Raw genomic sequence first — 23,587 nt, forward strand, 5'->3', positions numbered from 1 at the left:
CCAGGTAGCGAGGAGCATCAGCTCCGGGGTATCCAGCGGTGCTGCAGGATGTGCCTGTGTGCAGGAGCAGAGCCAGAGGCCGACAACTCCCTAAAGCCCCAGGGCCTCTTGGCAGCAAGAGGGAATGGCCAAGAGGAAAGGCGCATCTCGCAAAATGCCTGTGGACAGGTGAGCTGAGGCTGCAGGGAAGGCCGAGGGGCCTGTGAGTGATTGGGATGAAGAACCTCGTGCTCCCCCTCTGGAGTGGGAGGCAGGAGAGCATGAGTGACGGTGTCAGGCAATTAAGGAGGCCCACTGCTGCATAGGCCCTCCCCCTGCTTCTGGGCACCTGCCACAAGTGCCTAGTCCTGTGTCCAAGATGAGCTCTCAAGTGGGAGCTCATCAATGAAGTAGTGCCTACTCGCTCGCCTGGGCCCAGCACTGGCTTGTGAAATGGGCTGCAGAATCACCAGGAAGGTCAGCAGAACAGATAGCCTCAAAAACAGAGGAGCCTCCAGAGGTGACAGTTGCCAAACAGAATACTCCTGGAAGCCACAGAGAGATGGGGCTCTGCCTCTGACGGGAGGGGTGAGGAATGTGAGGTGGCAGTTTCCATAAATGTGTAGGAGAGGCTGTGGCGAGTTCAGAGTCGGGACCTCAGGGACCCCATGTGCGTTCCCAGGCTAGAAGCCGAGTTGTGCTCCCAGCACCCTCATTCCTGGCTGGTGGTGGCCGACCTGCCCTCGCTAATCCCTCAGCAGCTGGTGGAAGCCTCCGGAAGGGCCAGAGGGGTAGATGCCCAAGAGCCTGGAAGGAGGTCACGTTTCAAAGCCATCTGTGGCCCTTCACACACCCATGTTGTTCCCTTGTCTCCCGGAACGTGTCCTCGGTAACTGTGTAACCATGGGTTCTGCGAGTATTGCTGGAGCCATTGGGATTCCCAGGCTTGCCTCTCAGGTAACATGCCTCCTGTCTCTGCTAGGTTGGAGCACTCTCCTCTTCCTACCTGAGAGGTTTCACAGCCGCCAAAGCCAGGCTTTTGCTGTGTAGCTTCAGACCCAGGGAGGAGCAGCCAGTGCACATGGTCTGTGGCCTTGATTGGAAACCATGGAGTTGGTCAAGGGGACACTGGCTGAACGCATTCCTTATCTCCCATGCAGATCTCGATCCCAGCTTCCCTTGGTTTGAAGTCTCGAGAGATAAAGAAGAATTTCCAGGACTACTATGTGACAAGTGGTTTTATGGAGACTGGGAGAGAACTTGTCCCAGTGGGTAGAGTGGGATGGCCTCCTGAGAGAAAGGGACAAGGTGGGCCAGGATGGGGATCTGTGTGCTGTCACCCAGACACCCTCTGAGTGACGTGGTGAAGTCATCTGCCAGGCAGCTGCCCCTCATCAAAGCAGGAGGATTTGCACCCCGCCTCACCCCCGCTCTGGAGCAGCCTTCTGGTGTCCTGAGTCCTGTGGCCTAGGGGGGCAATGTCGCCTCTCCTGTCCTTATCATCCTCTCATTTGCAGCCTGTCCTACTTATCACACTCTTTCCGACCCTCCTGCAGTTCCCTCTGCTGATCTAGGCTGGGGCTGGAGGGCTGGGGGAGGGGTGGATGCTGGGGATGGCTCTGGGCGCGGGCCTGGGAGCTGTCCTCCTGTGCTTTTTCTGGGAGGCCAGCCTGGTGGAAGCCTGGGATGCATTCCCTGGTGGCCCAGCCTATCCACATTCCCTGGTGGTTTGCCTTGTGTCTGTCAAGCAGCTGCTTAGAATGGCCCCTTTTGGTAGAGTCCTGTTTCTGCCCCAGGGGCCAAGCACAAGCCCACCTATGACCGCTCATACCTGCTCTCTGCCTCCCCTGATTCAGTGCCAGGGCATTGAATTATGCTTTTGTTCACATAAATGACTGTGGGGCTGACAGTCAGCATGCTGTCTGTTTGTTCTGCTCCTGAGTGTGGAGCCAAGTTGCCCGTGTGGCCTTGGGCTGGTGACTCCACAGTTCTGAGCCTCAGTTTTCTTGCCAGTAAAAGGGGCATACTAACCTCATGGGGTGGTCAGGCTTAAATGAGTGTGTGCCCGTAAGCAGGTTTAAACAGTGTATCCAGAATGCAGGGGATTTTATTGTGATTCAGGTATGGTGAGGCCAACAGACCAGGAGACGATTGCTCTTGAAAAGACTGTTATAGTCACCAAGAGGAAGGGACATGCCACATGGAGCCACATCGGCAGACCAGGGAAAAAGGCACAGGCTGGACTCCACTGGGCTTTCCTTGGGAAGGACCTGGCTAGGCAGGGTAAGGAGGTTTATGAACAGCCACTTTGAATGATTTCATGGGACTCTGGGGTGAGGGAGCTGCAGCCCCAGCCTCTCCTTCCTCACAGGTTGCCGGGTGCCTGCCCCTGGGATGATTAGGACAGCTGGACAATGACCCAGTGGCCCAGTGGCCATTGGTTGGTTTGCATATGAAAGGCCTACACCAAGGCAGGTCATTTGCTGTCTCAGGGAGTTGTCTAGGCCTGAGGGGTCTGGGAGACCTCAGGTGTCATCTCATCAGAGTAAAAAGACATGCTTCATTAAGGGTACAGTTTAATTCCGACAAGAGGACTAAATGGGAAGTATTTATAATACAATGATAGGTATGTTAATTAGCTTGATTCCATTCCTCTATGCTGTGTGTGACTAATATCGCTTTGTATCCCTTAAATATATACAATCCTAATTTGTCCGTATTCAATAAAAATAAAAAGACATGCTTAAGATACCAAAACACATTTTTGGTTAAAATGACAAAAGGTATTTAGTTCTACATTCATGATGTGGGTGGTGGAGCCTCAGGAAGGTGCAGTGGGAAGAGCCCAGGCCCTAGAGGAAGAGGCCCATGCTGCTATCTCCTGCTTCCCCTATATTTTGCCTCTGCTCTGGGTCAGGGGGGACAGGAGGACACCCCTTACTTGCAGGGCTGTTTGGAGGTCTTAGTGAGAGGACCCATTGAAAGCTCACAGCTTGGTGCTTGGCCACCAGGAGCAGCTCAATGCATGAGAGTTATTACATTTTTGTGTCCCTTATAAGGGAAAAACCCACTAGGGGCCCTTACACATTCTTGTCCTGGGGTCTTCCCTCTGGTAATCTGTTTTAAAGGAAAACATTTTCAACCTAAGGGACATCAGCCCCAGAAGTGAATGTAAGATCCAGAGCCAGGTGGTGCATTTGACAGCGTGCCTAGAAGGAGCCGGCTTCCAGAGACTCACTGGTCGTGTCTTCCCCTTTCCTCCCTGGGTCTCTGTTAATCTCTCCCTTCCAGAGGATTCCCTTGGGATGGAGGGATTTGGGTTTGCTTAGAGTTGTGTCCCCTTCTGTAGGAGACAGGGAAATGAGATCTTAGTAGTGCACCATTCTGGCCTGAAACACTTTCCAGAGCAGGTGTATAGAAGAGCCCTTATTCCCAGGCCCAACCACCTCAAGGAAGCTGCTCCAAGTCCAAATGGGCAGGCCTGAGAGGTAACCCCTCTTTCTCATGCCTTCATAAGGCACATACCCCAGGCCTCATGCCACTCAGCCCTCCTGTCCTTTTGCTTGGGACTGAGGGTATGGTGAGAGTTCACAAAGGAGAACAGAAAAGGAGCTCCCAGTCAGTGGGAGAGACCAGCATCCTCAGGTCTCCAGGTAAAGGGCTCTGTGCCCTACCTACCAGCCATCTGGAGCCCCCAGGACTCTTGATGGCCAGTCTTCTTAAGCCCTGAGGGGCCCCAGCTGGGTTCTGGCTGCAGCCCCAGCCTCTCCTTCCTCACAGAGGTCTGCCTTAGTCCTGTTCAGGCTGCTGGAACAGAATACCAGACCAAGTAGCTTGTAAACAACAGAAATTTAGTTCTCACCGTTCTGGAGGTTGGAAGTCCAAGGTCAGGGGGCCAGCATGAGGGAGTTCTGGTGAGGGCCTTCTTCTGGATTTCAGATGGCCATTCCAGCCTATGCACACGTGGAGAGAGCAGAGTAAGGAAGCAAGCTCTCTTCTCTCTCATGAGGGCCCTAATCCCATTCACAAGGGCCCCACCATCATGCCCCGATCACCTCCCACCTCCAGCACCTTCACATTGGGCACAAGATGACATAGGAATGTCAGGGGACACGAACATTCGGACCACAGCAGGGTCTCCTCCTCCACTGTCTCCCCAGCATCCTGTTTGCTGACATCGAGGGCTTCACCAGCCTGGCCTCCCAGTGCACTGCCCAGGAACTGGTCATGACCCTCAACGAGCTCTTCGCCCGCTTTGACAAGCTGGCTGCGGTGAGTCACTCTGGGCCTGGGCCAGAGGGTGGCCTGGTCTGGGCAGTCGAGGGCCCTGTGGTCAAGCCCCTGCTGACCCCCAGGGTGGGCACATGCCAGGCTGTGCTCTGCTGGGAGAACCTGTTGCCAGGAACCAGCGATGGGCAGAGGGACTGCTCAGGCAGTGGCTGTGTCCTCACACTCCAGGTCGCCCCAGACATCACACAGCTGGAGGTGCTTTACTGGCCTTGAGGGAGTGAGCCGGGCATTCTCCATGCCCTGTCTGTGGAAGGGGTGGCAAGCCCTGGGAGGCATTCTGCCCAAACCCCAGCAGAATTTCTGTTTGAGGCAAATTAGATGGTGTGTGATCACATTCCTGATGAAGTTGGCCAGGGTAGTAAGAGAACGAGTCTGAATCCCCACCTGGCCTGTAAGCAGCCACATGCTACCCCTAGAGGCTTTCAAAAAGAAGATTCCCCAACATTTGGACTAATTGGAAGCAACGCCCCACAGCAGCGGGTGGAGAACATGCTCCTCCATTGGGTCCCAATTTACAGACGGTCATCCTTTCCCAGTCCGTGGATTTAGGTGGTACTTGAGGCCTTTGTAGAGTCATTGCATCTAAGTGGCCACTAAAAACAATGTCCACTGACATGTGGAAATGGCCCCTGTTCCACATGGATGCCACGCCTGTTTGTGGATAAAAGGGTGATGCTGGTCAGGGCCTGTCCAGGGCCTCTGAGGTTGCTAGATGGTGGCCGCGTCACTGATCTTGGACAAAGTGAATGAGCATGCTACGTGCCTGGGTGTTGGATAGACCTCAGGACTCCAGGCCACCTGGCCACTTGAGTCCCAGGGTCCCAGCTTTGTGGAGTAACCTTTGGGAGCCAGGTTTGGACAGCCTGTAATTGATGATTAATGACAATTCATCTCACTCCTAATTATAGATCAGTGGTGGCCTGTGGCACCTGTCACTCAGCAGCAGCAGTGGCAATTGCCTTGGCTCTGTGGCACTCCCGTGCTTGCTGATTTAGCAGAACTCTTTTTGACAGACCTCTCGGACGGGCTGAGGGTCAGGAAAGGGTTTGGTTCAAGCTCATTTCTGCTGCTAAAGTCTTTTTTATATATATAAGAAGAAGAATCAAAACTGTTTCTAGAATCTTGGGTCAGGAGTCTGAGTGTGCTCCTGGGACATGGAGTGGAACCAGAGATTCTCACCCCAGGCATGGGACCTTCCCTGAACTGACAAGGCTGCCCTTGTTACTGAGCCATGGTGGACTGCCGCTCCAGGCCTGGGGAACTGGAATGCCTTTCTGAGCAGTTCAGCCCATTGGCTGACCCCCCACCTCCTTCTCCCACGCCTCCTGATAAGCCTGGCCTGGAACTAGGCAGAGTTCTGGCATAGGGTCTGTGGGGAATCTGTTTGCTTCCCATTTCTTTTTAATTTTTTAAAAAATCAATTTGCTTTCCAGGAGAATCACTGTTTACGTATTAAGATCCTGGGGGATTGTTACTACTGTGTCTCGGGGCTGCCTGAAGCCAGGGCTGACCATGCCCACTGCTGCGTGGAGATGGGCATGGACATGATCGAGGCCATTTCGTAAGTTCCCCACTCAAGGGAGACCGTCCACAACCTAAGCAATGCCTGCCTGGCCTACTGGACAGGTGGAAGCAGGACAACCATGGGGCAGAGCCATCTCCCCACGCCAACCTGGAGGCAGATCTGTACCTCCAGACTTGGTGGCTTCTCCAGGGCTCCTTACCACCCACAATGGGGGTGCTTCACCCAGCAGAGGCACCAGGGGGAGGACTCTGCAGGCTCCAGGCAGGGGGAGAAGCTAGTAGTCATGGCAGTGCCCCGGGTGGGCCTCACACTCCTGTGTCTTCTCATAAACTCCCAGCCGGGGTAGAACCCACTGGCCTCACTTCCTCCCGGATGGGAGAGCTGGGCTCACAAGGGTTAAACAGCTCAACAGGGCCTAATCCTAGTGGGTAGATTCATAACAGGAGTTCCCATTTCAGAGACTCCACCCTTCTTGGGGGCGATAGCAAAAAGGCTCTTGGGCCAGGTCTTGGCCATCACTAGCCATTGAAGGAACCCTGGATTTTGTAAAATGAGGTCAGTCCAAGCCTGCATGTCAGCCAGGGGAGCAGGTCAGAGATTGTGTCCAGGTTCAGTAACTCTGGACTTTAGGAATAGCCTGGACAGGGGCAAAGGAAAAGACAGATGGCCAAATCAGAGGTCAGAGTGGATGGCTAGGAAGGTGGCCAAGTCTGTTGATATTCACCAGGTGTCCCCTGCATGTCTGGGCTAGATAGTCCCTCATCCAGCAGTGCAGAGTATAGTAAGGGGGACAGGCCAGGACTCCCATTGATTAACATTGATCAGATGTTTCACGTGGACACTACAAGGTAAGAGAGGCAAACTAAATGAGGAGGGGGCAGTTGGTTCCACTCAGGGGGTTTAAAGAGGCTTCACCAAGGAGGCAGCCCTGGAAAAAACACCAAGGCATAAAACTCCTAAGCAAGTGTCCTTCTGCATACATTTGGTCATACATGGGCTGACCAAATTGATCCCAGAACAAGAGAAATGATGGATGACAGATCTCCCCTGCGATCTTCCCTCTCCCTGATGGGGGTCAAGTGGGGTGATAAGCCCAGAGTTCAAGGGGTGGTCCTACCCACTAGGCCACATCAGACTACTGGTCCCATGACTAGCCAAGTGGTCATCCCTGGGGTATCAGAGGCTCCCAGTACCTCAAAAGTACAAAATGTGTACACCCTGGCACCTGTGCCCTCTTCTGCAGACTGTGGGCAGGCCTGGGAGCACCAGCCACTGACATGTAGCCTCCTTCCCAGTCTGCCTCCCCCTCTCCCCTAGCATAAGAGGTTATAAGTGAAGGGCCCATCTGCTTTTCTGGGGACCCCTGGATAAACAGTTGGGGCCTGGGGACGTCCCATAGGACATGAAACCCTCCTAGACCCCTGCATCTTCCCAGATTCCTTTTATCTCCTGAGTAGGGAATATGTGCTCCCTTGAAACCCAGTTAATCGCTTTTCTCCATCATCCTGCTAATGTCAGAGAAGCAGCAATGTGGATAAATCCAATAAACAGATAATCCAAAAGCCATCTCTGTCTTATCCATAGAGCATTATGATTGGGGTTTAGGGTGGCTGTAACTTCCCTATTGGGTTCTAGTTGACACTAAGCTACATTTGCATTTCTCTGAATACAATCTAATTGACTGAAGGTAGCAATGGCCCTCCATGCCCTCTGGAGGGGAGGCAGTGGGACCCTGGGTTACAGTGCGAGGCACTACGCCACCTTGTGGACAAGGCAGGAATAGTGCCTCAAGTTAGTGCCCCTGAGCACCAGGACCAAGCACCTGCAGCACCTACTCCCAGTCCCTTTCAGGTTGAACGTTCTAGATTCTATTTAGTTTGGACCAGAGAAATGCCTTTTAACTCCTATGTCTTCCAATGCTCTCCCCGAGCCCTGCCTTCCAGCCTCACCCCCACCTGTGTGTTTGACCCTTGACCCTCCCCCAGCCTTACCCCTACTCCATCCCCAGGTTGGTCCGGGAGGTGACTGGGGTGAACGTGAACATGCGCGTGGGAATTCACAGCGGGCGAGTACACTGCGGTGTCCTTGGTCTCAGGAAGTGGCAGTTCGACGTCTGGTCTAACGACGTCACGCTGGCCAACCACATGGAGGCTGGGGGCAAGGCAGGGTGAGTGAGGGCCCAGACTTTGCTTCCTGCTCAATACCATTTGGGAACTATCCCGAACAGTCAGGGCTGGGTGGAAGGGAGGGGAGATCCATCTGGCTGGCAGAACTGAAGTAGAGATTCCTTGACTTATTTAAATCACAGTGTGGTCAAGTTGTAGAGAACATCATCATGATCTCCCTTTGCCAGGGGCGAGGGGGCTTACAAAAAAATGTGGTGATGGGGTAGAATTCTGAGCAGAAGGGAAAGGTTTTCAAGACTGAAGCTGACATAGAGGCCAGTACTAGGAGGTGAGGTGTGAGATGGTGTGGGTGTAGTAGGTGTGAGCTTTCTGAAATCTGGCCTCCAAGGGCCATCTTGATAATATGGGAAGGATGTACATCTGAGCCAGAGTCTGGGGTCCTGGGCCTTGAATCATGGTTGACTCAGAACTGCAGTTTGGTTTTGCATGGGAGGGTTAGTTTCTGAGCTTGCATTTTCTGCCTTCCCCATCCTGATCCCCTCTCCGCCCATAGACGAATCCACATCACCAAGGCCACACTCAACTACCTGAACGGGGACTACGAAGTGGAGCCCGGCTGTGGGGGCGAGCGCAACGCCTACCTCAAGGAGCACAGCATAGAGACTTTCCTCATCCTGCGCTGCACCCAGAAGCGGGTCTGTGGGCCAGGGCTGGAGGCGTGGGCTGAGGGCTCTGTTCCTTTTGGAGAGGAGCATTTTCATGGTCTCTCCTCCTTCATCTCTTGAGCAAAGTCATGAATTCCTTATGTAGTTGTGGCTTCTGCATCTTAGAAAAGACGGGAGAGTGAGGAAGGCCTTGCCAAAGATGATGGCAAAGATTTGGTTTGGTTTCTGCTTCTGTTGCAAAAATTCAACGGGCTTCAAATCAGCCAGCAACAGAGCCTCAGAAGGCCGCTGGATGGAGCCCAAGCAGCAAGGATATGCGCACTTACCCTATATCTGCTCTCCACCCCGCCTCTTGTTCGGCCCTCCTCATGAATATGGGCAGCCAGCTCCACCTATATCTATATATGTGTTTCTGGAATCTCTCTTTTCCCTTTTCACTTTCTAGCCTCTTTCTTCTTCCCCTTTGTCTGAGCTCAAACTTGCCAGAGTCTAAAACTGAATTATTAGCTGACTTTGGTGTTCTATTTTTAATAGTGACATGTTCCATGTTCTTAATTTTTAAAGCGAATGAAGAGAACATTTTATATTTCTCCCTAAATTAAAATGTCTTTGACTTCTCAGTCTTTCCGTTGAGTTGATCTGTTGGTCAGTGCCCTTTGGTAGAGAAAAGCTTCCCTGTTTCTTTTCCTGAGAAATTAGACCAAACACAAAGTCACTGTGAGGACAGTTCAGAGAAGAAAGTCTTGGGTGACCGAAGTATTAGGTTTTTAAGAGGAGGTGTGGAAGTTAGGGCAGGTGTCTACCCTCAGGGGGACATCAGAGGGGCATGAACCCCCAGGGCAAGATCCTGTTGCAGGGTCCTTGCAGTGAGTCATATTGATTCCCCTCTGCAGACAGCCAGAAGAGGGATGGGAGGACTCAGGGCACTTTGGAGAGAGCTCCTCGTGGCTTAACCTGCACAGTTGTAAACATTTGCTTGCTCTTTGGCCAGAGTATAAATGAACTGAAATCCTTGTGGGCCCTCTTCCCACATCCTTCCTCGGGGTCCCTGGTTCACAGCCACCTTCCCACCCTGAGTTCCCTGGGCCCTGTTTCCTCCAGTTGACAAGTGGTCCAGAAGAGAGGAAATGGGACAGAGTAACAGAGAGAGAGGGACAGCCCCCATCCCAGCAGTGTCAGCTGAGGCACGCTGAATGCTCCCCAGCACCACCTCTAAGGAAGGAGGGAGTTGAGGGGGGGTGCCTCGGGCGTCCCCAGTCCTCCACCCCTAGAACCCAATTGGAAGGATAGACGGGTGAACAGACAGATGCTGGGAGAGTGTGGGCCCATAAGTACCTGCCCTGTCTCCTTTTGTGTCTTTGTACAATTGTGTCAGCCCTTGAATCTCCTCATTTCAGTGACCCAGACCTCTGTGGAAGCAGCCTTCTGGGCAGCAGTGGCCTGTCCTACTTACTGCCCTCTCTGCTAGAACGTGCCTATTTGGGAGAAGCTGAGTGGAGACTGGAGTCCCAGGTCCCCTCTCCCTCCATCAGCCCCTGGGCACCTTTAGCACCAGCTCTGCCCAGTCCTGAGGCGGTAGGCTGAGAGCCCTGCCCTGCGCTGGCCCATGCATCCCAATAGCAGAGTCTGCTATGATTCTGTAGCTTGCAGGGTGGGAGGCCCAGACTTGTGCCAGCCTGGCTGCCTGGGAGACCAGAGGTGAGGCTTAGTCCCCTCCCCACCTTACCCACCCTCTGAGTGCCCCAGAAGCAGTGGGGAGGAGCACAGGCAGCCAGCAGTAGTTCAAGCCTTGGGGAGCTTAGACAACCCAATGGGAAGGACATGGCATTTGATTTTGAGAGGCACCAGGGTAGAATCTTGTGACCAAACCTGCAGGGAGAACTCCTTGCTGTTTGCTTTCTCACAAGACCAGGGCTCATCACCTTCTGCCACTCTCCCCCGGGGCCAGCCAGGTGTTGGGGGTGTGGAGGCTCTGGGATCTTGGCAGACCTCTGGGCTCCGGGGTTGTTCAGAGAGGCAGGTGCGGCTGCCTCAGCCCCTGCCTGGCCAGGTACTGCGTTCCTGTGGCCTTGCCCACAGGCTGATGTATCTGTGTTGCTCTCTAGAAAGAAGAGAAGGCCATGATCGCCAAGATGAACCGCCAGAGAACCAATTCCATCGGGCACAACCCACCACACTGGGGGGCTGAACGCCCGTTCTACAACCACCTGGGCGGCAACCAGGTGTCCAAGGAGATGAAGCGGATGGTGAGTAGCTGGCAGAAGGGTATGCAGGTGACAAGGTCCAAGGCCAGTGTTATCTAGGAGTGTGAGAACTGGCCCAAGTCCCTCTGGTTGCCTGGGGGAGTCCGGGGAGCCATAGGAGGAAACGTAAGTGGGCTCACCCCAACTTTGGACAAGGAGCTGGCACACCTAACTCTGGCCTGGGCACTCCCCTCGAGTCCTAACATCTTGTGGCATGCTGAATATGGCATGGGAACAGAGCTTCAGTGCCCCTTCCTCTCTCCTGGCAGAAACTGCTGGTGTAGGCTGGGAGTATGCCCTTCCAGCCAGACTCAGGATCCTGTCAGGGCCTCTGGCTGGGTCTTGGCACTGTCTGGTGAGGCCCTGGGGAGCTGGGTGGACACTGGCCTTCCAGATCCCCTTCTAGCACCTACTGCATTTCCCACGCAATTGAAGTCACATCTTTTCTTTTTTTTTTTTCTTTCTACCAGGGATTGAACTGAGGGCCACTCGACCACTAAGCCACATCCCTAGCTCTATTTGGTATTTTTGAATTTAGAGACAGTGTGTCATTCAGTTGCTTAGCACCTCATTTTTTGCTGAGGATGGCTTTAAATCACCATCCTCCTTTCTCAGCCTCTCAAGCCGCTGGGATTAAGGCGTGCGCCACCTCGCCCAGCTTCAAGTCACATCTTTTGAGTCAGTTGTTCAGAAACCATCCCAAGGCTTTCTGGCAAGGGTTGGGTGATGGTCCCTTTGCCCTCTGTGCTGAGAAACACCCCCTTTCCCACTGACTCCATCCTTCCAGCTGGGTACATAGGACTGACATCTCCACCTAAGGCACCCTGTCTGCCTCAGGGCACAGACACTCCAGCTATCACTGCGTAAACCAGGGACAGGCTAATTCAGGACACTGCTGGGCTCTTGCAGAAATGACAGGAAGATAGAATTAGGAGTCGGAAGGAGAGGAAGGAGAATGACAGGAAGCCAGGTTAGAGCAGTAGCATTTCTTTGTGCTGAGAGTGTGGCCACCACCTCTCAGGCCCCTGATCAGCACAAGGGCACCTCTTCGCCAGGTGGAAGCCACCCTGATGGGGAGGGCTGGGGGAGGGTGGTTTTAATGTGTGAATAAGCTGGAGTGGGCTGCTAGCCCAGGAATCCTCCAGTTGGGGTCTGTGGATCAGATGGGGTTTAAATGGAGCTGAAGGAACAAGAGACACACAACGTGGGGAGCCAGCAGCCTGTAGGAGGGGACAGGCTGGGCGCCCAGTCACCACTCCTTTCTAGCCAACAGCAGCAGATGACACAGGTTTCAAGGAAGTGTGCAGGAGGGAAATGATTGGTCAGACCTCTGCCTAACATTCTATAGGTAGATAAGCTGGTTGAGGGACACTGGTGTGACCAGGGAGCATATGGGAGAGGCTTGGTTTCCCCAGGGGCTTTGAACCTGGACATCTGCAGACCTGGTGAATGCCACAGGCTCTTGCCACCACTTTCCCTTGCCCCAGCAGCCCTCCACAAAGCAAAGAGCAGGTGGCAGCTGTGGTCACCTGAGTCTTGCAGATTGTAGCCACCACATGACTGGGCTGGTCAGGAAGGGAGGGAGGGGTGAGATGGAAGGGGCGTTGGAGGTGAAGAGTGGGGAGGAGAGAGGGCAAGGAAAGGGAGGCAGAGAGGTGGAGAGGAAGCAGGGAGCAGCCAGCGAGGAGGAAAGGGACCTGGTGGTAAATCACATTCTCTGTTTAAAATCCTAGGGAAGTTATTTTTTAGTGACACTTGGTATAAGCTGCATCTTTAGTCATTTCAGTCCTAAAAGAGGCTGTTTGGACTATCAGCACCTGTTTGGCAGACAGATTCATCATTGTTAGGATAAGGAGCCTTGGAAGGATTAGCAGGAAGGGCTGTAACTGGGGAAGGGATTCTGGGGAGAGGGGAAAGCTCCTCCCAGTGTGAACTGCTTCACCCAGGAAAGGAAAGAGGGGAGGCCCAGCCTCTCTGCTGTCTGGCTGGGCAGTGTCCCTTGATTATCCATCCCCTCCTGGCCCCATCTCAGTCTGTCTAATGGGAATCTCTAAGCTGGGGACAGAGGCAGTTCCTGCAGCAGCTGAGCAAGCTGTGCACTTTTGGAGTTAAACTTGACAGAAATCTTTTGAGAAAGACACGTAAAAGAAGAGCTTTTGCCCTGAATTCCAACGCACAGGGGAGTTTTTTAAAAGAAATAGCCCACTGAAGGTGGAGGGGTAGGGATTCCATGAAACTGTAACAGAGCAGCTAAAAAGTTCTAATTTGGGATTGGCAGATTGGTTTTTTTTTTTAATCTTTTTTTTTTTTTTTTTTTGGTCAGGTGAGGGGGAAGGAGTACCAGGGATTGAACTCAGGAGCACTCAACCAGTGAGCCACCTCTCCAGCCCTTTATATATTCTATTTAGAGAGAGGGTCTTGCTGAGTTGCTTAGGGCCTTGTTAAGTTGCTGAGGCTGGCTTTGAACTCATGATCCTTCTACCTCAACTTCCCAAGCTGGTGGGATTATAGGTGTGTGCCACCACACCCAGAGGTTTTTTGAAATCTTTACCCAATTTTTCTTGGCTTTTGAATTCCATGAGGAGCTGTGCAGGTCTCTGCTCAGGCATGCCTGTTGTAACATCCTCTTAAGATTATTTATTAAATAGAGACTGATGATGGGAAGCCTGTGGATTGAGCTTATGTAACCAACCCCAGGAAAGCTCTGTGTTCCCCCGGGGACCAGCAGGCTGGGAGAGGTGAAGTGACTCATATCCTAGCTCCAATGAGCTGGGTGGGGGAGGTGGATTTGCACCCAGTCTGGTGGACTGTGTTTTGATTTTTGTTTTTCTGTGATGTTGGGAATTGAACCCAGGGCCTCACACTTGCTAGACAAGTGTTCTACCACTGAGCCCAGGTCTGTTTTCAGTAACCTCACTGCTGTGGTTTATGGACCAAAAGAATTTCTGCCCTGTAATCAGTGCACCACTCAACCAGATGCTAAGCTGTACAGACCAACATGGCACCGTGTGTGCACCTGGCTCCCACCTCTGCACCGTAGGGAAAAGTGGGTGCCCAACATCTGCCTTAGCAGATGACCTAAGGGACATTGGAGAAAGTCAGAAACATGTTTATTCAAAACACTTTAGTATAACTAATTAGAACAAATTAAACAATAGAAAATTAAATTAAAAGCACTTTAGGATGTTTTTGATCTGTAGAGATGGGCGTATGTATAATAGAGCTCGATTGTTCTTGGTTGCTTAATAAACTTGTTGCCAATCTATGGAAGGATGCTAGAGCATTAGCATCTCATGGCAGTAATCTGTAGGGTGCTCTCCTCTCTGCTGGTCATGCTGTGCTCCAAGGGGTCCTGGGCACTTCAGGGATAGGTTGGTCCTCAGTCAGAGCACCCATTTGAGTGATAGCAAAGTAGGACAGGTCTTGCAGCAAAGAGGCAGGGCCTTGGGAGACAACTGACAGGCCCTCCTGGGTTGAGCTAGGAGCAGCTCAGAGCACTGGAAATTGTTGGTCCTTGAATGTGCCCCCCCACCCCAGGTGGAGCTGCTGAGGCTCAGGAAGTGGTTAGCTGAGGATAGAATAGAAGGCACAGCACCTTGAAGCTGCATGGATGCCATGTCTGTTTCAGTACCTGAAAGCTCATGGAGAACAGCCCCTCTTCTTTCTTTATTTTTTTAAATAATATCTTTATTGTATTTTTATGTAGTGCTGAGGATCAACCCCAGTGCCTCATGCATGGTAGACGGTATGCCTCATGCATGTGGCTCTACCTCTGAGCCACAACCCCAGCCCAGCCCCTCTTCTTGTATCTCTAAACCATATCCTTGATGGAATGAAGCGAGATCCGTTTGGATTTTTGGTTCACACAACATTTGCTGAACTCCCTTTTTGTACAGTAGTGCTCCACACTGGGCCACAGAGACAAGGGGCCATTCCCTGTCTTTTGTCCTGGAAGCCCAAGCCTTATCTGGAACTTCAGGTCTGAGGGCTGTTTGTCTCCCCCACTGCCTTCTGGATTCTGCCCCTTCCCACTGTAGGGACCCTCCATTCTACCACAGCTAGTTAGATCCTGACACAGTTTTGGGGACTTCACAGGCTAAATAGGGCTTTGAGTTTGATGATCAGCAAAGGCCAGTGCCCCACCCCCCCACCCCTGGCCCCCTGCAGAAACACAAAACAGCAGCCAAACCCATGTAGGTGTTCCTTACCTCCAGAGAGCCCCAAAGTCCAGCCTGGCAGAAATACGTTGGTTCTCAGATACCAAAACAACTTTGTTGCAGGAGTCTGGATTGAAATTTTTAAGTGAAGAACCTGTGAATTCCCATGGTTTTTGTGTGCTCTTTGTGCCTTACATGTGTGAGGAGGGGTGTATGGGGGGGAGGGTATGGAGGCTTGGGATAAGGGGAGGAGTCCACAGAGGGTGGGGGTCAGGAAGAGCTTAGACACAGGGACTTTGCAGTGGATGGAATGGCATCAGTGTCCCCAGCATCTAGCATGGATCATGCCTCAGAAGGACCTCACTGTCATCAAACAGGGGGAGGGAGGGAGGGAGGGAAGGAAGGGGCAGACTTCTGTGTCCAGTGCTTTGAGAGACCACAATGAGCAGAAACTGGCCACTCCTCACAGGCTCAGCTCACTCCCTGCATGTCCTCAGTGCTCTCTGTTCTCACACTTCTCTCTCTCTCCTCTCTTTCTCTCTCCTCTTTTAGGGCTTTGAAGACCCAAAGGACAAGTGAGTAATAAGCCCTTCTTTATTCCTGACACCACCATCTGGGAAATAGCTCCAAATCTGCCTTCCCATCCGGTTCCCCACACTCATGGAACATGGTCCCACAGCAGTCAGCTGAGAGTGAAAGGAGCCTGCCGTAACAAACAGGTGGTCAGTAGTGGCCCCACACAGGCCAGGCCAGCCCAGGGACCAGCCCACCTGGCAGAGGGCTGGGCCTCAGTGCAGCCTGTTTCATTTCCTCTGCACATGTGTGCACACACACGCACACATATATGCACACATACACAGGTGCATATATGCGTGTATAGACACACAGGTACATGCGTGCGTGCACATGCTCGGCAGGCTCCGACCACACCCAGCATCCTGAGGGAATGCCTTCCTTGCGCTCCTCTGATTCCCGGTTCTCAGGACTGTCAGGGGTTCCACTCAAGGACCAGACTTCACCCTGAGAAATAGTTGGGTTTTTTTTTAATATTTATTATTTAGTTGTAATTGGACACAATACCTTTATTTTATTTATTTATTTTTATGTGGTGCTGAGGATCAAACCCAGGGCCTCGCTCTTGCTAGGCAAGCGCTCTACCACTGAGCTACAACCCCAGCCCCGAGAAACTCAGCACTCAAAGACCATGAAGCCTGCTTCACAAGAGGGCCCTGAGTCCAGTTAAAGGGACCAGGCAGACCACAGTCACTGTGACAGGAGTCTCACCTCCCCATCTCAGCCTTTGTTTCAGGATGAGGAGACAGGTGGAGGATAAAGAGCAGAGGGTGTTTTCTTTAGGGAAAACAACAAAATCTTCTGTAATGATTCCCAGTATTATCACATACTGAGTTATCTCGCCAGTGAGGCCCTCCAGCAGCAGGCCTGAGGGTCAGGCGGCTCCCCCTGTGTGTGCATTTGCAGAGAGTAAGGGCTTACCTGGCCTCAGTCCCCGGGTCAAGGCTGACCATCACCACTGCCAGTCTCTCTGGTTATTCCACCTCTAAGGGTGCCCCTGATGGTCATTGGGTCTGGGTCTGTGCCTCCTGCCCCCCAGGAATGCCCAGGAAAGTGCAAACCCTGAGGATGAAGTGGATGAGTTTCTGGGCCGGGCCATTGACGCCAGGAGCATCGACAGGCTGCGATCTGAGCACGTCCGGAAGTTCCTCTTGACCTTCAGGGAGCCTGATTTAGAGAAGAAGGTATGGCACCTGGGTGGGGTGCAGAGCCAGGACCAGGGAGGCAATAGGACACTTCCTTCCAGCACCAAGGAAGGAGCAGCTTCTTGTCGCCTCAGTTTCCTCATATGTGATACTGTGCTGCCCAGGGAGTTCTAGAGAGATTTCCTTGGTTAGAAGGAATAAATCTTTTTTTATATATTTATTTTTTAGTTGTAGTTGGACATAATACCTTGATTTAGTTATTTTTATGTGGTGCTGAGGATCGAACCCAGGGCCTCGCACGTGCTAGGCGAGCGCTCTACCGCTGAGCACTGTCAGCCCCAGCCCTAGAAGGAATAAACCTTAATCTTACTGCATCTTGGCTTCCTTATCTAGAAACAGATATTACAGTGAGGAATAAATGAGTTCTCTTTGTGTAAAACACAGAAAATAATAACTGCCGCCCCGAGGCTGTTCACTAAACATTGGTTGCTGTTGGTATTGCGATTGCTGCTGTCATTTGGCCACACAGCTTGAGGCACACTGGAGCCTCCAGGCCTGAAAGTTGGAAGGGGCAGTCAAGATCCCTGTGCCCCACCTCCTTGGGCTCTGAATGCAAAAGTCACCCAGTGAAGTAGTTCCAGAGCCACGGCTGGACCCCAGGCCAGGCCTCTTTGCACCATATTGCAGGGTCTCCCAGGGTTCAGTTCACACGGGCGTGGGTGAACTCTCATCAGCATTAAATGAGGGAAGCTGGTTAGCAGAGAAACACTTTTCAACAAAGGGAAGTAAGCGGTCCTGACTTATGCATTGCCTGCTCCAGGTGACCGTGCAGCAATGACCTCCATGAGTGCAGCTGGGTGGTGTCATGGAGAAAGCTGCAGCTGGGAATTGGGAGCTCAGAGTGACCTTGGGCAAGTCATGGAAGCTCTCCCAGCATGCTCACCTCAGAAGTAGGAATAACAGCAGTCCTGTGCCTGTGTCTGGGGATGTTGTGAGCATGACCGATGGTGATGCAGATGATGCCCAGGAATTGACAGTTGTGATCATGATGAACTAATGACAGTGACTTGGCCTGCATATAGTTTCTGTTTGATCCAATCCCAAGTCCCTCCCCACTGCCCTCCTCCGGGCACCATCTTGCAGGGATTTGCACTGGTTTCTTGTGATCTGTGTCTGTCTCTGGGTCTCAGATCCTAGGCTCTCTGGGATTGACCTGGCTCGGGTGGGACGTCCTCCACCTCTCACCCTGTGTGTCTCCTCTCAGTACTCCAAGCAGGTAGATGATCGATTTGGTGCCTATGTTGCCTGTGCCTCGCTCGTCTTCCTCTTCATCTGCTTCGTCCAGATCGCCATTGTGCCCCAGTAAGTATCCCCATCCCTCCTGGGCTCCGTCCTCTGGCTGCAGGGTGGGAGAGCTGGTCATTTAGAAGAAGAGAATAGGGAGGCTGGGCTGAACCTCCTCGAGCAGGAGAGGTTTCTCCACCTGTCCTTGGTGGACGAGGAAGCCAGGGTGAGTCCTCTCATGTGGGTGGAAGACTTCTCACTGGGCACTGCTTAGCTGCAGGAGAGACCCCTGTCCACCACTTATCATCTCATGCCACTTAGCACATACCTCTGTTACCCGGTTGAATCACCCAAAGTATCTGCCAGGCTGCCTCCTGTATGAACTTTAGATCTTGGAAAAAAAACAATACATATTCAAAAGACAAAGGTTTCTTACTACTGTAGGTATTTCAAAGAGTGGAATAATTCAGGTTCTGAAGTTTTGTCACAAAGAGACACTGTTGAACTTTTCTGAGGACTATTTGTATCACTGTGAGAGCCTGTGGCTTCTGCAGGAACCACTTTGAAGTAGGTAGTGGGCTTTCAGAAATAAAGTTTAGTAGATTGTCATATAGAGTCATGCCTAGGAGAGAAATGTGTATGCATGTGTGTGTGTGTGTGTGTGTGTATATACATATGTTCGTGGGTATATATGTGTATGTATACATGTTTTTGCATCTTATGTGTGTAAAATCATTCAAACATACAAAAAGTAATATAATCAACACTTATCCCCTAGCTTTGTTAATATTTTGCAATATTTGTTTCAAAATTTTTTCCTGTTTTTTTTTTGGAGGGGGGGGTACTAGGCATTGAACCCAGGGGTGCTTTACCACTAAACTACATCCCCAACCCTTTTCTATTTTTTTCTTTTGAGATAGTGTCTCACTAAGTTGCTTAGGGTCTCGATAATTTGCTGAGGCTGTCCTTGAACTTGCAATCCTCCTGCCTCATCCTCCTGAGCCACTGGGATTACAGGTGTACACCACTATGCCTGGCTTTTCCTGATTATCTAAAGTAAATTTATGAACATTTTGCCCCTAAAATCCTCAGTGACCTCCATTTAAAGGACATTTTCTTCCTTAAAGTCAACATCGATTCTCTACTAACCCTGTACTCAGTCCATGTTCCAGTTTTCAAAATTGGACCCCAAAGAGTCTTCTACTCTTATTTTTTTCCAATAGGGATCTACTCAAAATCCCCTGGTTGCAAGTGGCTATATCTTGTAAGACTTGCTTCATCTAAAGAGTCCCCACACCCAACACATTCTATTTTTCATTTTGAAATAATTGTAGTCTTCTGAGAAGTTGCAGAAGTAGTGCAGAGCCTCTGTGTGTCTGTCTCTTACCAGTTTCCCCTACTGTTGACAACTTCCAGAGCCACAGCACAGTGATCAAAAACAAGAAACTCATGCAGGAATGATACTGTTCACTAACCCACAGAGCATGTTCTCATCTTATCCGTCCCCCCAGGGCCCTTTTCCTGTTCCAGCCGCCAGGTTGGGATCCCACCCTGCATTTAGTCGTCTTATCTCCTCCTCCGTCACTTCCAATCTGATAGTTCAGCCTTTGCCTGTCTTGCATGACCGTGGCACTATTGATGAGTCCTAGACAGTTAGAATGATGCAGTTTGGGTGTGTCTGATGCTCTCCTGATCAGATTGGGGCTGTGTGTTTTGATGAGACTCCCAGGGGAGTGACCATGTGTCCTGTCAGGGCATGGTGTTAGGAGGCACGTGAGGTCGACATGCCTTTTTACTTAACACCTTTTATTTTTATGACATTTATTGTTGAAAAGGTGCCCCATGCATTTGTATATACTATGACTCTATCAGGGCACCCCAGGTAACAACCAGATGCTGGTGTGGGCTCCACCCGGTTGTGTAGCTAAACACTCCACGGGCACCAAGGCTGTGCAGGGCTGGTGGGATTGTGGGTCCATATTGGCATAGAACTCCATTTTTCTGTATTGAAATGGAGCCACAGATATCAACAAGCAGGTGAGGCCTTCTGTCCCTTAGCTGAGTGCATAATCCTGCCTCTTTGCCATTTTCCTTTCTCTGCAGCGTGGCCTGGGGGCTGGGCCACCCCAGCTCCTGCTCTGTCTGCAGTGGCTTGGTTCCCTCCTCTGGCCATAGCTCTAAGTGGCTAAGGCATTGACAGAGGTTGTCTCTAGCCATCCCTCTCTAGGGAAACCTTAAAAGCCACTTTAAAGATTTTTTTCTTCTCCCTGTTCCATTTGTTGAGGTCCACTAAATGATACTTGTGTGGACAGGGGTGCTGTCTGAGTCCTCCAGGGCCGGCTCCTTCCCTGGGCCTTGCTGTCTATAACCCACCTCCAGGTCACTTTCCTCCCTTGAAGGGCTCCTGGTGGCACAGCATGTGGCTGTCCCTGGCCAGCCCCTGTCCCAGGAGGCAATGGAAGGAAAGTGTCTTGCAGCTCATTTGTCTGAGGATTTCCACCGATGGGGGCCTGTGGTTTGCCTGGGAAATGAGGGACAGGGACACTTGTGTACTTTTCTTATTGAGCTGGCTGGGAATGGTGGGGGCAGGGGTAGAAACTGAGCAGGATGTGTGGGGGGGGCCCTGGCAGTGGGCAGTGGGTAAGGGACAGGGATTAGGGACTGTCATTCTGAATGTATGTATCAGCCTTATTTCTCAGAGTGGCTGGCTGAGCTGCTGATACATGCATTTATATAAACAAAGGCCATTTGTCAAATCCACTCTCAGTCCTTGAGGTTATTTATCAAGCCACCAGTAATGATGTGGAGGGAAGGACCAGGTGATTTTTAAAGTGGGTTCTCCCAAGCTAAGTGAGGTACTCTGTGAACAGCTAGGAATACAGTATTGGTCAGGTAGCACCTGGCTTTCCATCCAGCTCCCAATGGGCTGCTGTCCCCCTGCCCTCAGGAAGGGGATATTGGGCGAGGGACAGAAGGGAAGAGGCCACACTGTCACAGGCCAGAGCACTTCTCTGGAGTGGGAGGGAAGAGCAGGGGGCTTGGGGGAAATGAAGCAACTTCAGGTTCTCTCTCGGCTTTCAGAGCCTCGGGCTCCGGAGTTGTGCGGACAGGCCCTGGGGACTTGTGGCCTGTGTACTAGGCAGGCCCCAGGGAGGCTCAGGCCCAGCACCTGGACGTGGCTTCCCCCTCCCCCCTTTCTTCCCCAGCTCCGTGTTCATGCTGAGTTTCTACCTGACCTGTTTCCTGCTGCTGACCTTGGTGGTATTTGTGTCTGTGATCTACTCCTGCGTGAAGGTGAGTCCAGCCGACTCCTGGGCCAACACCTTCTTCTCTCTCCTCCCAGCCACTGCCAGGGGCTATGGCCAAGTCATGTGCTTGGCATGGGGGAGGGACAGTATAGTGCTGACCACCACTCCAGATTGGCATTGGTGGCAAGCTAGGATGGAGGTGAGCCTCATTCTTATTGGCAGGCTCAGCCCTCGTGAATCTTCACAACAAGAAAATGCTGTCATGGCCACTTCTTGGAATCAGATGGGGTGATGGGAGGGAGGGCGCCTCACACAAAGCCTGGCACAGAGCAGTGGTCAGTAAGCACTCGCTAAGACCTTCCTGGATACACCTGTGACACCACCTTCCGTTGCTGGGTGCTCAGGTTTGCCCTGGGAGGATCTCAGAGATGAGGGATTGGGGTCCATCATGCAGATCAGTGCGTGGCTGTAGAAAGGCTCAGAGTTCCAGACAGCTCACATGGCTAGCTCAGTCAGCAACGCGAGTTCAGGACCTGGAACCTGGCTCCCTTCTTCCATAATTATTTCTTTGGGGCATGTCACATACCCTCTCCAGGCTATGTCCTTCAGTGGCACTTGACCCCAGGCCATTGTGGTCTGTGCTAGATCATTCAGTTTCCTGTCTACCCAGCCCACACAGCCTTTCCCGTGATTCTTTACCAGGAGGCCAAGAAGCTCTCTAACAGCACAGTTGCGCCCTCCCCAGGGCCTGCCAGGCCTCTGCTCCACCCTGACATGACACTCACTCGCCCTGACACTAACCAGGAGTAAGCCCTGCCTTCACTTTGCACACTCTTCAGAGAGCTCCATGTTCTCCTGGAAGAACTGGATCATTGTCACCTCCAAAGTCCCCTTTCTCTCTCCACCCTCCAAACAGGGTCCTTCATTAGTCTGCTAGCTGCCTAGCCACCTCAAGGTCAAGGCTGTGGTGAACTGATGGTTCAGAACTGGAGGGGACCTTGGGAGATTTCCCTCCAGCAGGTGTGGAGGTGGATGCCCAGAGAGGGGCAGGGCAGCCAGGGTCAGTCAGCACATCTGTGAGAGAAGCCTGGCAAGTGGCTGGCTGCATCACAGGGGTGACCCTCCGCCTCTCTGTCCTCAGTGCCACAATCTCCCCCGCTCTGTGCTCAGTCACCTCTTGCTATTGTCAAGACCCCCAGCCTGCTTTCTCTCCAGGGGAGAGTTCTACTTTCTTCATCCCATGCCTATAAAAGAATACCATATAGTCACAAAAGGCAAAAGCACCCCAAGTGTCCATCAGCAGGTGAATGGACAGATAATGTGGGGCCTGTAACCACAAAAAGGAATGACGAGCTGTTACATGCTACAACAGGGATGACCTTGAGAACATTACACTGAGCACAAGGTCACATGTTGTATGATTCCACTAAACTGACATACCTAGAATAGACAAATTCATGGACACAGCAAGTAGATTAGAGGTGACTAGCAGCCAGCAAAAGGGAGAATGGAAACTTATTGCTTAATGGGTGTAGAATTTCTACTAGAAGTGATAAAAGGTTTTTGAAATAGACAATGATGTTTGCACAGTATTGTAAATGTAACCAATGCCACTGAGGCTAAACTGGCAAATTTCATGTTATATATATTTTTTACCACAATAAAAAAAGTCACAGTAACCTTAAAAAACAAAGCATACCATAGATAAAGTAGCATCTTAAAAGTTTTTGTTCCCAGAATCCTGAAAGGAATATTTCTTTTTAAAATGAAGTTATGAACTGAAACAAAGTCATTTGTTTGTTTAAGATACTTGGCCTATTCAAATCAGAATCAAAGCTATATGTAGCCCATCCATTTTTAATTAGAACCTAAATTTGATCTCTTTCCTCTTTGGTGACCTTGGAAAACCTGAATCTATTCTGATCCCATTCCCTGTGTGTTCCCTGATTTGCACTTGGCTCTGGTGTGAGAAGGGAGGAGGTCCCTTCCCTGCCTGACGCTGACTGCTCTGGCCCTTTTGAAGTTAGTACTTTGGTCTAGTGAATTCTTTCTCCCACTGTTCAAGATGGTTTATGGAAATCATCCCTGCTTCCTTTTATACTGTGAAGGTCCCTATTTTGTTCCCAATGCCCAATTAATTCAGTAAGCTTGTTCTCAGTTCCTTTGTTGGGCCCAGTGAATTTTCTGACTGTTCTAAGGAGGCCTCCAGTTCACCTCCCTCCTGCCCGTCCACAGAAACACTGTCCCCCACACACCTGTTTCCAGGGAGCTGTCTCATCATTCTTATAGCTGGAGGGCTTCAGTAAGGAGGTGTTTAGAGAGTGCTCCCTGGTTATCCGGTCTCCAGGCTGG

At 51.5% G+C, this 23,587-nt stretch overlaps 1 protein-coding gene across 2 annotated transcripts in view; it reads left to right on the forward strand.

The window, feature by feature from the left end:
* Adcy5 (adenylate cyclase 5) overlaps nucleotides 1-23,587 on the forward strand; it is a 143,648-nt gene that overhangs the window by 94,701 nt on the left and 25,360 nt on the right. For both annotated transcript variants that reach the window (XM_027936175.2, XM_071615276.1), the window contains exons 4-12: nucleotides 4,140-4,251; nucleotides 5,703-5,830; nucleotides 7,803-7,961; nucleotides 8,474-8,615; nucleotides 10,691-10,831; nucleotides 15,538-15,560; nucleotides 16,598-16,742; nucleotides 17,968-18,065; nucleotides 21,194-21,281. In XM_027936175.2, coding sequence (XP_027791976.1) covers nucleotides 4,140-4,251; nucleotides 5,703-5,830; nucleotides 7,803-7,961; nucleotides 8,474-8,615; nucleotides 10,691-10,831; nucleotides 15,538-15,560; nucleotides 16,598-16,742; nucleotides 17,968-18,065; nucleotides 21,194-21,281 — 1,036 coding nt within the window. The remainder of the gene's footprint in view (nucleotides 1-4,139; nucleotides 4,252-5,702; nucleotides 5,831-7,802; nucleotides 7,962-8,473; nucleotides 8,616-10,690; nucleotides 10,832-15,537; nucleotides 15,561-16,597; nucleotides 16,743-17,967; nucleotides 18,066-21,193; nucleotides 21,282-23,587) is intronic.

This window comes from Marmota flaviventris, chromosome 8 (genome assembly GCF_047511675.1).
Source record: "Marmota flaviventris isolate mMarFla1 chromosome 8, mMarFla1.hap1, whole genome shotgun sequence".
Lineage (NCBI taxonomy): Eukaryota > Metazoa > Chordata > Mammalia > Rodentia > Sciuridae > Marmota > Marmota flaviventris.